The 14,629-nt window shown below is 40.9% G+C and overlaps 3 protein-coding genes across 4 annotated transcripts; all 3 read left to right on the forward strand.

The window, feature by feature from the left end:
• The first annotated feature begins 47 nt into the window (after window positions 1-47).
• LOC108105881 (ras-related protein Rab-14) lies at window positions 48-3,670 on the forward strand. 2 transcript variants are annotated; one of them, XM_017212658.2, is made up of 5 exons: window positions 48-378; window positions 2,128-2,241; window positions 2,300-2,480; window positions 2,543-2,725; window positions 2,886-3,670. In XM_017212658.2, exons 2-5 carry the CDS (start codon window positions 2,136-2,138, stop codon window positions 3,061-3,063), a joined length of 648 nt encoding a protein of 215 aa, XP_017068147.1. In that variant the 5' UTR covers window positions 48-378; window positions 2,128-2,135; the 3' UTR covers window positions 3,064-3,670. The 2 variants fall into 2 exon arrangements, with proteins under 2 accessions (XP_017068147.1, XP_017068146.1); XM_017212657.2 differs by lacking the exon at window positions 48-378 and adding an exon at window positions 1,820-2,071.
• A 587-nt stretch (window positions 3,671-4,257) lies between these two features.
• LOC108105880 (polypeptide N-acetylgalactosaminyltransferase 35A) lies at window positions 4,258-6,996 on the forward strand. Its single transcript, XM_017212656.2, is given in 3 exon segments — window positions 4,258-4,918; window positions 4,920-5,273; window positions 5,275-6,996. Coding segments are annotated over 3 exon segments (1,893 nt in total). The 5' UTR covers window positions 4,258-4,384; the 3' UTR covers window positions 6,280-6,996.
• Window positions 6,997-7,086: 90 nt separating this feature from the next.
• LOC108105886 (DNA mismatch repair protein spellchecker 1) lies at window positions 7,087-10,579 on the forward strand. The gene is made up of 6 exons (XM_017212669.2): window positions 7,087-7,199; window positions 7,258-7,307; window positions 7,373-8,157; window positions 8,220-9,307; window positions 9,364-9,596; window positions 9,657-10,579. The coding sequence occupies exons 1-6, from the start codon at window positions 7,151-7,153 to the stop codon at window positions 10,203-10,205; spliced, it is 2,754 nt and encodes a 917-aa protein (XP_017068158.1). The 5' UTR covers window positions 7,087-7,150; the 3' UTR covers window positions 10,206-10,579.
• Window positions 10,580-14,629: the final 4,050 nt, after the last annotated feature.

Genomic DNA, 14,629 nt, shown 5'->3' on the forward strand with positions numbered 1-14,629 from the left:
TCATCAATCGCGACAATGTGACCGTGTGCTTGCCAATTTCCGAAGTGTGACCACAAATGTCAAAGCAAAACAAGAGAACGCAAAAGCAGAGGAAAAGTGTCTACTGATTTGCATCGACCTGCCAATTGAAAATAATTGCAATAATAATAGCCTTTTGGTATAGAATCGCCCACCCGCGAAGCCAGTGTGTGTGCTAGCACGTAACTGAGCTACATTTTGCATTGCCAAATTGGCCAAGAAATCGCAACTGAATTCCGCCCAACAAAACAACAATACGCACACATACACATTAGCAACCTCGCCCCCCGCGCTTTTCTTAACCGCCCTACATTCCGCTTTCCTTACGCTCCCTAAGGTGAACTAAAGTGATCTAAAACGGTGAGTAATATTCGCTGTTTTTCTGTGTAAGCCAATTAAAGACTGATTAAATTATACGGAATGGAAATCCACCTGCAAACAGGGTGACGACGCAGTGCACCAGTGGGTGCTTACCATTACCAACTTTCCCCTGGTGCTCTCCCACTCTCTTGTTTTAGTCGTTAGGGAGCACCATAATATTGTTGTTGTTGTTATATACACCCCCTGAATGGTTTGATACCCTACTATAGGGTATGCTGGTTTTCATTACGTTTTTGTGATTCAGTGACTTGCGTTAGTGATTAAAAAGGGTTGATTTAAGATACAGTTGGTTATTAGTCTAATCCCGTTTACTAGATAACAATTCATTGGAAGTTTGTATTAGTTATTATAAAGTAGGAAAAAAATTAAGGTGAAAGCGACCTCCTCCATTTCAGAGATAAATCTAACAATATAGAGTGTAATTTTAAAACAATGTTCCCACTTAATGAACATATTTCTTAGAATTTGTTATCTTTCATTTATATACATATACATACATATACTGGTTGAGCTATGTATTGTTTTTCGCAATTGCTGTAGTTTTCAACAGATTTTTACTCAAGTTATTTGCTTCAGATTCATTCCATTAAGGAACTGTATCAGAGCTCCTCTGAAGACCTAAAATCACTGGTAAAACCTTTAAAAGCGTATTAGAAATTCGGCTGCGTGAGACTACGTGCCTTTCTTGTTTTTTCGCCTTGTTATGGGTGCGCCTTTGTGTTTCTTTCACGAGGAAAGCCAGATGATCCACTTCCATTGTAAATAAGTATGTATGTGCAAGCTGAAGGATTTCGCGTCTATTGATTGCTCCACTGATGTGTGGCCTTTGGCGCTTGACTGATAAGACTCGAGACCGAAACCATTGGTTTATCTAAATTGCCCGCCGGAGAGTCTATAAAATTGATATTTACTTGGCAGTTTGACAGGCAATGAAAACTGATTACAATTTTTATTATTATAGCTCAATTTAAATATATGTTTAAGAAAAACAGTAACTTAGTAATTTTAATGAATGTATATAGTTTGTAAATAATACGTATGTCCAAGATTGCAAATATCGCGTTGTAGTGTGAGGGAAATCATTCTCTCATCACGTTTTTTATGAATAAGTTAGTATTTGCATCTGTGGAATAATCAATTAGCTATTCTCCAGTTTACCGCTTTTATTAATTGAATTCCCATGATTACGAGCCGACCTTGAGCCTTATCCCTTTCAACTTGTCTGAAGGGTTCGCTGACTTCAGTCTCAAGCTGAGCTAAACTGCGGTCCAAATCAAAGACTTTCGAGCCATGCTGATACTCTGAAAACCCAAAGTCAAGTGGTATGGAGGGTTTTTACCTGCCACTCTTGAAACATCACTTTATGGACTCTAGTTGGCAAATAAACAAACCCGGTCGGCTGTTCAAACACAAGCATGCCTTAAAAAAGAAATATCGGGGCCAGTTCGAAAAAAAGGGGAACAAAATGTGGAGCTGACGCAGAACAAATTAATGCAGCGCCTCAGTTTGTTGATAAGCAGCGCCAACGGTTGGACATTCAAATGAGCACCTGACATAGTGATAGTAAACCAATTGCTTGGGTCGGAGTTCACTCCCGTAGATGTCAAGATGAGCAAAGTGCGCAGTGTGGTGAATAAGTTGCACGAACGTATTGACTATTTTATAGAGAAATGTGGGAAAACCCTACCAGAACATACAAAATAATAAAAATTTCAAAATGCTTTTTAGGTCCCAACATGACTGCTGCGCCGTACAACTACAATTACATCTTCAAGTACATCATCATTGGTGACATGGGCGTGGGCAAGTCCTGTCTGCTCCACCAGTTCACTGAAAAGAAATGTAAGTAGCTCCTAAAAAGTATAATCAATTTTGATCTAAGTATAAATATATATTTCAGTCATGGCCAATTGTCCACACACCATTGGCGTGGAGTTTGGCACACGTATCATCGAGGTGGACGACAAAAAGATCAAGCTGCAGATCTGGGACACAGCGGGCCAGGAACGATTCCGGGCCGTCACACGCTCCTACTACCGAGGAGCTGCCGGGGCTCTGATGGTCTACGATATTACCAGACGGTTAGTCAAAGAAAAATAAACTTCGAAAATAGTTAAATGTGATAAACAATTGATAATTTCAGCTCTACGTATAATCACTTGAGCAGCTGGCTCACCGACACTCGAAATCTCACCAACCCCAGCACTGTGATCTTTCTCATTGGCAATAAGTCGGATCTGGAGAGCACTCGCGAGGTGACCTACGAAGAGGCCAAGGAGTTTGCCGATGAGAACGGTCTCATGTTTCTCGAAGCTAGTGCTATGACGTGAGTTGAATATATTTGCTAGACTTGTTCTCAGTGTATTCGAGGAACAACAAATATTTAGTGCAAAACATTTAGAAGTCCTCACCTTAAAATACCACATAATAATAATGAGAACAAGATTTTGTACTGCCAAATACTAATTAAAATTATTCTCAAACAGTGGCCAAAATGTAGAAGAGGCTTTTCTCGAGACCGCTCGCAAGATCTACCAGAACATCCAAGAGGGACGGCTCGATCTGAATGCCTCTGAATCTGGAGTCCAGCACCGGCCATCGCAGCCCTCGCGAACTTCGCTGAGCAGCGAGGCCACGGGCGCCAAGGATCAGTGCTCGTGCTAAATGAATGCACTTAACTTTACACAACCCTAGATATACAAATGAACTTTTATTTTTAGCCGACTCGTAATCTACCGAAGCCCAAGCAAGAAAACCAATGTATGTAGTTGAATGATTCGATTAAGCATTAATGTGTGAGCCAACAACAGCGACAGTAACCACAAAAAATAAGAAACAAAATATATAAGCCCTCCCCCGAAAAAGAAGACGCAACCTCTTAAACATTTATAATATCGATTAAGCATAAATATTAGATAATTGAACACGTTTGTTGGTTAGCGCGAATACTTCTCACGCATTCGTTAGAGGAACCAAAGTTTTGACTATGAAATTTCGAAAAAGTTTATCGCTCTATTCTAAGCACCAACACTCGTTTGGCCACAAAATATATATAGCTAAATGCGTTCGATAGACCAAGTTTTCTGTTGGCTGTATCCCTGTATATATATGAATTTTTGTATCTCCTTTAATCAATCATTTTTTGTTGAGTATTTGTTGTAGTCGCGTGACAAAGATGGGAGAAAATCGATCAATGTTATATGAATATTAACGATGTATTAATGGCATAATGCAATAGGAAATAAATAAAACGGTATTTATAAAGCCCCTACCTATAGAAGTGATTTTATTATTTAAATATTTTTGAGTTTTTTGAGGGGAAAGGTATAATACCCACATTTGAAAACATTATTGTTTTACGATATTAAAGTTGTTAAACAGTTTTATTTTTTATTAAAAAATATATAAATAAAACAGGATACGAACTACTACTAACTAAAATTTTTCTACGCTTTAAGGTTTACTGAATAGTTTCAAAAATACGTTACTTTTACGTTAACTTTCAGAATTAACATTTTCGCATAACAGCAATATAACATTTTCTGGAATACCCTTGTCTTTGACTTGCGCATAACACTGTTCTATGGATTTCAGCGCTGTTTCAGACTATGAAAAAGATGATACATTAAATAGATAAATAAAATAATAAAACTAAAACTAAATAAAATTTAAAACTAAAGGATTAAGCGAAAGTAAAGTATGGCTGCATTACATTAATAATCATTACAACTACAATCAGTAAATTCAAAGTTCCCGCCTGCCTTAGCTTTCCCGCAGTTAACCCAAAAAAAAACCAGATTTGGTGGGAAAAAACGTAGCTAACAGCTCTGGCACCATCGCCCGCAGCTGTGTCTCCGCTTTTGTGCGAATGGAACGCCGTGGTATGCAAATTGAAATTAATTTATTCAGTTTATCATGCAAGACAAGTGACGAAACAGCTGCCTAAATAGCCAGCCAACGGGGCAACGTAAGTAAATCTCGACCCATGATGCAAATCAAGCGCCTCCTTTGCAAGTCCTGCGGTCTGGGCACCCTTTTGGTGGCAGTCGTCTGGCTGCTGGCGCTTCTCTTCTACTCGCACAGCTTGAGAAGCTCCATTCGCTCGGCTGGCTGGAGGATCGACGAAAGGAATGCCACACCACGAGCTGAGTTGAGCTACCAGGCTAGAGTCACTGTCGGATGCACACCAAACAGCGAGAAAAACTCCTCAGTGGTAAAGGAATCCCTGGGAGAACCCAATCCCCAAAGTGATACCGATCAACTGGAGCTTTTGGGCGTGGTGCGCAACAAGCAGGACAAGTACATCCGGGATATAGGCTACAAGCATCATGCTTTCAACGCCCTGGTGTCTAATAATATAGGACTTTTCCGGCAGATTCCCGACACCCGCCACAAAGTTTGCGATCGCCAGGAGACGTCGGAGGCGGAGCATCTTCCCCAGGCCTCGATCGTAATGTGTTTCTACAACGAGCACAAGATGACCTTGATGCGGTCTATAAAGACAGTGCTAGAGCGCACGCCCTAGTTACCTTCTCCGGGAGATTATCCTGGTGGATGATCACAGCGATCTGCCTGAACTGGAGTTCCATTTGCACGGGGATCTGCGGGCCCGCTTAAAGTATGACAACCTGAGGTACATTAAGAACGAGCAGCGTGAGGGTCTTATTCGATCGCGGGTGATTGGAGCCCGCGAGGCTGTCGGGGATGTCCTTGTTTTCTTGGACTCCCACATCGAAGTCAATCAGCAGTGGCTGGAGCCATTGCTGCGCCTCATCAAGTCTGAGAATGCCACTCTGGCGGTGCCCGTCATTGACCTGATTAACGCCGACACCTTTGAGTATACACCCAGTCCACTGGTGCGTGGAGGATTCAACTTGGGGGCTGCATTTTCGATGGGAGAATCTGCCCGAGGGCACGCTCAAGGTGGCGGAGGACTTCCGCGGACCCTTCCGCTCGCCCACCATGGCTGGCGGTCTTTTCGCTGTAAACAGGAAGTACTTCCAGCACCTGGGCGAGTACGACATGGCCATGGATATATGGGGCGGCGAGAATATCGAGATCTCCTTCAGAGCTTGGCAGTGTGGCGGTGCCATTAAGATCGTGCCCTGCTCCCGAGTTGGTCACATATTTCGAAAACGTCGTCCGTACACCTCGCCCGATGGGGCCAACACCATGTTGAAGAACTCGCTCCGATTGGCACACGTTTGGATGGATCAGTACAAGGATTACTACCTAAAGCATGAGAAGGTGCCCAGGGCCTATGATTACGGGGACATCAGTGATCGTCTGAAGCTAAGGGAGCGCCTTCAGTGCCATGATTTTGCTTGGTACCTGAAGAATGTCTACCCAGAGCTGCATGTGCCGGGCGAGGAGTCCAAAAAGTCAGCGGCAGTTCCCATGTTTCAGCCTTGGCATTCGCGAAAGAGGAACTATGTAGACACATATCAATTGCGTCTGGCGAAAACGGAACTCTGTGCCTCCGTAGTGGCTCCCAAAGTTAAGGGTTTCTGGAAGAAGGGAAGTTCCCTGCAACTACAGCCTTGCCGGAAGACGCCGAACCAGCTGTGGTACGAGACAGAAAAGGCAGAGATTGTGTTGGACAAGTTGCTCTGCATGGAGGCTTCCGGCGATGCCCAGGTCACGGTGAACAAGTGCCACGAGATGCTGGGTGACCAACAGTGGAGGCACACCCGCAACGCCAACAGTCCCGTCTACAACATGGCCAAGGGAACTTGCTTAAGAGCGGCAGCCCCAACTGCTGGAGCCCTTATCAGCCTGGATCTGTGCTCCAAGTCGAGTGGTTTGGGTGGAGCATGGGACATTGTGCAGCTAAAGAAGACAAAGGAGGAGGAAGACAAGGCCAAGGACAAGGCGCTGTGAGCGGGCTGCCCTGCTGGCGTAAAGCAATATTAGACTGATAAATGATTAGAACAAAAGTGTATTATGTTTAAATAGGCAGTATTTTTTCATGAACTTTTTTTAATAAAACTTATAAAAAAAAATATTTATAATACAAATGCAGAAAAGGTTATCGTAAACAGAAGGTCACAAAATGGTTATTTGAAAGCGAATCTTTAACTTGACTTTATGACCAAACGCAGAAACAGGTTTTGTTTTTTATATTAATGATAAATTTATTAAATAATGTCAGCATAACTTGTTATGAAGATGATTAATCTAAAAGAAGAATTAGCTTATTAGCGTCTAACTATTAGTATCAATCAAATGTTTAATTAATTTCAGATATAACATGTTTTCTCCTATTTGTATATGTGCCACATTTTTGCATAGTTTATCAATATTTAATTTTACAAACCTTGTGAGATATTAAACATAATCGGGAATAAAATATAAAACAATATGTACAGAAATGTTAAAATTGTTTGGCATACATCTTAATAATATATAATAATACCCATAATTTCGAGATCTTATTTTTGTCCTAAATTTTTGCATTACCTATAATACGAATTTAAAGAATAAGAATTGACTAGAGTTTTTACTGCCAAAACGTAAAATATATTCTCTAATAGAAAAATCCTTAGTAAATGGTAGTAAATGGATCAATAATAATTAATAAAATTTTGAAAATCCAAACCAATTTCAATTTATTTATGGTGTAGTTTTTGGTATTTTTAAATGTAAAATAAAAACAGTATTTTGTACGCTACTATCAGCGGTCACACTGTGATTATGCTAAAAACGGGCGCCAAATTGCGTGGTTCTAATAAACAATTTTAAAAGCAGAAAGATGCAGGCCAAAGCAACAGACAGTCGACAGGAACCAACGCTGCATATGGGTGAGTATATTTACAATAAAATTATTACGATGTTACCTTATATGAAATTATTTTCCAGACACAAATGCGCGTCGCAATTTCATTAAATTCCATATAAAACTCGGCGAGGTAAGTGAATGTTACTATGCAAATTAACTTCATCTGCATTCTCATTCTACGCTGTAACTTTGTAGAAACCCGGGACGACAGTCCGCTTTTTCGATCACTCCGATTGCTATACGGTCCATGGCAGCGATGACTGCGAATTGGTCGCCAAAATCGTGTACAAATCCACAGCGTACATTGGCACTCTGCTGCCGGACGAAAAGAAAGACTCACTCTCATTTGTGTCCATGTCCAGGAACAACTTTGAGCTAGCTGTGCGTGAGCTGCTCCTGGTGCGGAATCTCCGCGTGGAAGTGTATGTCAAGCAGTCCACTGACTGGGAACTGGAGTATCGCGGATCCCCCGGCAATTTGCTGCAATTCGAAGATATTTTGTTTGCCAATAAGGAGGTTCTAGTGGGCAACAGCATTATCTCACTGTTGGTCAAGGTAGAGGGCGGTGGTCAGCGCCGTGTGGGCGTGGCCAGCGTCGAACAGAACGATTGCAAGTTTCAATTGCTCGAGTTCCTAGACGACGATTTCTTCACCGAGCTGGAGGCCACTGTGGTGCTACTCGGACCCAAGGAGTGCTTGCTACCTAGTTTAGAGGGCGACTATGCAGCCGTAAAGACGCTGCTCGAACGAAATGGCGTCATGATCACCGTTCCCAAGAAAAGCAGCGCTAATGATTTGTTGCAAGATTTAAACCGCCTGCTGCGCTTCGCCAAGGGACAACAGGAGGATGCCACAGGCTTGAAGGAGCTTCAGCTTAAGCTGGCTTCAAACGCCCTGAAGACGGCTATAAAGTATCTGGACCTGGTCAACGACGCTGGCAATCTGGGGCACTACGAGATCAAGCAACTAGACCTCAAGCGGTAAGAGTTGGTAATGTGTTCTCTTAATCACAAACCAAACTAAAAATATTTATATTTTACAGCTTTGTTCACTTAGACTCGGCTGCTGTGGCTGCCTTAAACATTATGCCCAAACCAGGCACTCATCCATCCATGCCCTCCTATCGCTGGCAAAGCATTCTAGGGGTCCTAGACCATTGCCGAACGCCACAGGGACATCGCCTAATGGGTCAGTGGGTCAAACAGCCACTACGTAGCCGGGAAATCCTTAATGATCGTCACAACATCGTCCAGTGCCTACTTGAATCGCCAGATACTATGGAGACGCTCAGTTTAGATTATCTTAAGCGTATTCCAGATATTCTCATGCTGACCAAGAAGCTAATGCGACGTAAGGCAAATATGCAGGATCTTTTCCGTATTTATCAAGTGATTCTACGAACACCGAAGATTTTAAAGGTGCTGTTCGAGTTAGAAAATTCTACGATTGAGAGTGTAATCTGCGTGCCGTTTAAAAGTTTCCTGGAAGATTTGACCGGACTAAAGCAAATGGTTGAGCAGGTCATGGACTTTGAGGCCATCGAAAGGGGAGAGTATCTGGTGAAGGCTTCGTTCGATAGTCGACTTATGGAACTGCAGGAGACCATGACAGAACTTTATTCGAAGATGGAAAGGTTAAAATCCAAGTGCAGTGATGAGTTGAATTTAGATGGCAAGAACCAGGTGAAGTTGGAAAATGTAGCCAAGTTGGGGCATCACTTCCGTATCACGGTGAAGGACGATTCAGTGCTGCGAAAAAACAAGAATTATCGCGTCGTGGATGTAATTAAAGGCGGAGTTCGTTTCACATCCGACAAATTGGAAAGCTACGCCGATGAGTTTAGCAGTTGTCGCACCCGCTACGAGGAGCAACAGCTGTCCATTGTGGAGGAGATCATTCAGGTGGCTGTGGGATATGCTGCCCCACTTACTTCACTTAACAATGAGCTTGCCCAGCTCGACTGCTTGGTCAGCTTTGCCATCGCCGCTCGCAGTGCTCCTACACCCTATGTACGACCCAAAATGCTAGAGGAAGGTGCAGGCGAATTAGTTCTTCAGGATGTGCGTCATCCTTGCTTGGAGTTGCAGGAGCATGTCAGCTTTATAGCAAACAGTGTGGACTTTAAAAAAGGTACCAGTTTTCTTTACAATTTGCAAATTTCATTTTATATCTCACATTTGATACAGATAATTGCAACATGTTCATCATCACGGGTCCAAATATGGGAGGAAAAAGTACTTACATTCGCTCTGTGGGAACCGCTGTGCTTATGGCTCATGTCGGCGCTTTTGTGCCCTGTAGCTTAGCCACAATCAGCATGGTTGACTCCATTCTTGGAAGAGTCGGAGCTAGTGATAACATCATCAAGGGTTTGAGCACATTTATGGTCGAGATGATTGAAACATCTGGCATAATACGGGTAAGGAGAAGCAGAGATTATCAAATTCAACTAAACTAATCAATTATTCCTTTTTCCCAGACTGCCACCGACAAATCATTGGTAATTATTGATGAACTTGGTCGTGGAACTTCCACCTACGAGGGTTGTGGCATCGCCTGGTCCATTGCTGAACATCTGGCAAAGGAGACCAGGTGCTTCACATTGTTCGCCACCCATTTCCATGAGATAACTAAGCTGGCAGAGACTCTGTCCACGGTTAAAAACTGTCATATGGCGGCAGTGGCGGATGCGGATAACTTCACACTGCTGTATCAGGTACGTCCAGGGGTCATGGAGACGAGCTTTGGCATTCAGGTGGCGCGATTAGCCAATTTTCCCGAGCATGTTGTACAGAATGCCCAGGAGGTGTATAACGAGTTCGAGGACGAACATGTTGACAAGCAGAAAAAGGAGGACAAGGCACTTCTGGAGAAGATTCAAGTGGCCATACAACAGCTGTCAACAGCCGGGAACAATGTTGATATCAACGTAGAGGACTTTACCCAGCTGGTAACGCAGTTCACAAAGGATATTGAGCAGCTGGATAGCGATTACTTCAAATCTGTGCTGGCCACTAGTGAGGCTTAGAAGGTAGGAAGGAAGTCAATTTTATAAGGCAGTATTAACTATACAGGCAGGAAGCGGGGTAGTCTTCTAATAGATGATACACAAATTGTATTAGCTGTAAGTTCAATCAGTTTTATACTTTTTTTCTGGTTATTATATTCTTCACATCAACTTGAAAGTAACTCTAACATCACCATCAATTTTTCTTTGGTTGCAAACCACATTAAGTTTTGTTTTGCAAGGATTTGTAACAAATCCTAGATGTATTAAGAATGTTAATAGCTGATACTAATTACAAAATACATTATAATAAGATTGTTGCCTGAACTCAAAAATGCCGAAACTATTCGTATTCCATTTATATTTTAATAAATAATCACTTATAAATAAATACATATATACATGTATGAAAAACACGATCACTATATAAGCGCCAAAACGTTTTTGAATAAAAGTTATAAGTTTATGAAGAAGGAAATCAAATGTACCTTTTAGCATTGGAGTTAAGTTGGAATTTTAGTTTAAATAAGATTTTTTTTAAATGAAAGTTTTAAAAGTAATAAAAAATGAGTCTCTATCGTTAGACTTAAATTGAATTCATGTTCCAAAACCGTCACACGATTTGGAAACTCGGTGATTTGTGTGTTACTAATAGCACTATTTCTCCAGCTTCGACTACGGCTCCGTGCCAAAGACACATTGAACACGCTTTTTAACACAGCGCTAACTACAAAATACGAGCCTGACAAACTGTCAATTTAATCGGCCGGGTTTTAACCTCAGCTGTCAGTTGGGCTAAAGCGCCGCCGTTACGTTGGCCCGAACTTTAGCTCGACTGTCATTACCAAATTCAACTTAAGTGCTGTCAAAAGATAATTACCGTTTCGGCTTTGATTTTTCTTACCTTTTTTACTTTTTGAGACAACTAAATGACAACAGCTCTCAGAAAGGCCTAAACCAGTTTGTCTCAGTCTGCTGCCTGTCCTGGTCTGATTCAATAATAAGGCTAAAATAAAAGATTAGTGGAATTGCTATTTTTGGACGGGCAATAAATTAATATATTAAGAAATTAATTAATTAGTAGAAGTTCTAAAGTTTAAAGCGAGATGAATCGCCCTTAAGCTAGATCCTCCCAATTAGGCTTTCTAAAAAATCTTGAACACGACATTATTGGTTAGTATCTGATATATTCCCTTGCCCATGGCTGTGCACACATTCAATTTGATATCGCATACTCAGCAAACATGGCGTGTTAGCAACGCTTAACAGCATCCAAAATTGACAGGCAACTTTAAATATATTGCATTTGCGGCCAGTTCGGCATGCTTGTCTGCCACGATTAGTGGCAAGCAGCCAGCAGCCAACGAGGCAGGCTCTCCGATCCGGCTCTCCATCTTCCATTCTCCCATCCTCCTCCCATCCACCATTTCCAGCTCCTTTAAAGCCAACTTCATTTGGGTGAATGGGGCGAAGACGTACGATGCGACGCGACGCGTACAATTATTAATTTGATACGATATAATTGACATGTTGCCGATGCCAAAAAGGAAGCACTAACATGCAGCCAACAACAACAAAAGCAACAGCAGAAGCAGCAAAAGCAACAGCGGCAGCAGGAGCAACAACAAGGTGAAACCTCGTAACGTGGCCAACAAGCTAAGCCAGAGCGACGCATATTAACGCCATGGCTTAGACACAAGGACCGATCCGGCTTAGAGATGGCATTTAAATAAGGAATTTTATTACCAAAAAGTAAGAAATGTTTAATACTGGTTTTATTTTAAAATTTATTTTGCTTAAAATTTAATTTTAAATTGCAATATTTTAAAAGTATGAAACCTATTGCACTGCTGGTCAAATGCTTTTGGCTTTCTCATCTCTAACGTTTCATTTTCCTGCTCCTGCCTTTTTAACCGCCAGCCTCTCGTTTTCTGGCAGGCAGGCGTGTAAATTGTTTTTACTTAATCGTTGCGGACACAAACGCACATGTTGTTTTGGCCACATCAGCAACAGCAACAGCAACAGCGAGGCTTACTTGACTCTTTTGCCGATCTCCTTTGATATCTTCTTGGCTCTGTGGCGCGCTTTTGGTAATTGCACTTCGTCTGCTGCTTCTGTGTTACCAGCTTTGTTAGCAACATATATGGTCAAGAAAATAGTGATAAAAAACAGTAAAGCTATTTGATAACAAGAACTAAAAAACAATTCATTATGAAAATATAACTAACTGGAAGCATTAAATTAATGAGATTTCACAAATAAGTTTTTCAATGACTAAAGTATTTATTATCTACTTTCTGTTTTATTCTTGTGCCAATGACTGTAACTCCAGGGGCCAGTTTGTTTGTGGAAAATTGTTATTTGTTGCTGTTAGCTTGTCCTGTTGTTGTTTTTGTTACTGCTGGTGGATCGTTGGCCAACTTCAGTCGGTCAGACATGCAAATTTTTTGGTGTGTCTAATGTTAGTTGTTTGTTAGTTTTTTATGCAAATTTTCTTGTTTCACTTGACAAATTGTCTGTTCGACTTAATGATGGAACGTAGGTTGGCGGTAGTTGAGGTCCGAACGGGGGCAAAATGATTATGTGCACAGTAGTTTGGGTTTATGATTACGCTTGATTATATATGAGGTACAGGTTTGCTTTTTTTTTTTGAGAAAGTTTTTCAAAATGGTTTAAAGTAATTGCTGTGAAAGGTTGCAGTGCTTTTCCGGAAGAGATCCTTCCGTGGTTTACCTTGAAATGGTAAAATATAAGATTATATGATAGGAAGGCTTAGTTATAAGAACTAATTTTGTATTTCCAAAACCTTTTCATTAAACACAACGGATAAATTCGAAGCTACATTTTTTACTTAAAATATATATATATATTAAGCTCCGGGCTATTTTACCACTCAAAACACCTTTCCATCTTGTCTCGTGTTTAAATCCCATTTATCCACTCTGACACCTTGCAAAACAACCTTGGTGCCCCCTAATTTCCCTTGGCAGTGCGGCCAATCAATTATGGTCATAACAGCCAGTGAAAAGGGAAAATCATTAAAATCTTATCTTTTAACCAATAACGTGGCAGATGGATGGCTGGATGGATGGCCCCATGACAAAATGCCTGCATCGGCAACATCTATTATTAGTGGCCATATCAAAAAATGATTAGCAGAGCCGCCAAAGTCAAAGCCAAAGCGAATGGTGTTGGCTTGAATGGCAGAGGACTGAACATAACAAATTATGAAGATGGACGGGACGGGTTTTGGCCTGGTTGGCTGCACCACCGTACATACCACTGCATTCATGCACACACAGAAAGAAGACTGATTATAGAGTTTAAGGTGTAACCGGGGAGAGAAAACTACATAACACTAATTTCATTTTAAACGAACAGAAACGATGCCGTGCATATAATTTAAATAATTGCATAGGCGCTGTGAATAGCCGGGCTATTGATGATGTTATCATGTTATGTTCGCATACGATCCACACTTATACTTAGTTGCTGTCTTACAATCTTATCTACAATTTCCGCTGGCAGCTGCTTGCCGCTTGCTGTAGTCGACGCTCCTGGTTCCCCTTAATTATAATGTATCGCCTTAATGGGTTGCACTTAGCTGCTGGCAGTTGCTTTTTCCTTTTTCCTTCCTCCCCCCCTAAAAAAACATTGTCTTCTGATTATTGGTTACTACTAAAGCATGAGCGCCATTTTAATCCACTGATAAAACAATTTACTCCTCTCATCTGGTGAGAGTTCCTTGAGTTCCACTGACTTAAATTATGGTTGCAAATTTTTATGAAGCCATTTATATCACTCACAAGATGTGCCGCCTATAGCATGTATAGTGTACCATAATCGATGGGTTGCACCATGAGCTCAACTTCTTTTACTCCGCTTTCGGGGTACCTCCCTTTCAGTACTTGTTTTCAATTTGCGGCAGTCAAGAAGTAAGATAAAAAAAAAAATAAAAGAAATCGCCAATGAGGGTAGGCATTAAGTTATGCAATTACTGTTTACTTGGCCATACTAAGAAATTAAATAATTATAGGAATCAGTCGGTTAGTTTTGAGGGAAATTCATTTTCAGAGGCCATAAAATTAAGTTATTTTTGTGGGGCAATATGAATGTTATACGAATTAATCTCATATATATTTTAATAGTTTATGTTTAATATTATTTCATTAATTTACTGTTATAACTTCAATTTATCAACTGATCGAAATCTTTTACATTTTATATTACCGTTCAAAGTTCTTCAAAATGCTTAAATTAAACTAAATTAAAATGCAATTTGTTATATCTCGGCATCTAAATTAGATTTCCCTTTTAAACACCTTGGCCACGCTATCGCGTTTCATATAAATTAAACTTAAGTTATGAATAAAAATCATGTGTTTTGGTCCTCTTAAACCTTTTTTTCTTATGAATAATTTTTTAAGCAGTGTTTAAATATTTTT

This window comes from Drosophila eugracilis, unplaced genomic scaffold, assembly GCF_018153835.1.
Source record: "Drosophila eugracilis isolate 14026-0451.02 unplaced genomic scaffold, ASM1815383v1 contig_353, whole genome shotgun sequence".
Taxonomy (NCBI): Eukaryota; Metazoa; Arthropoda; class Insecta; order Diptera; family Drosophilidae; genus Drosophila; species Drosophila eugracilis.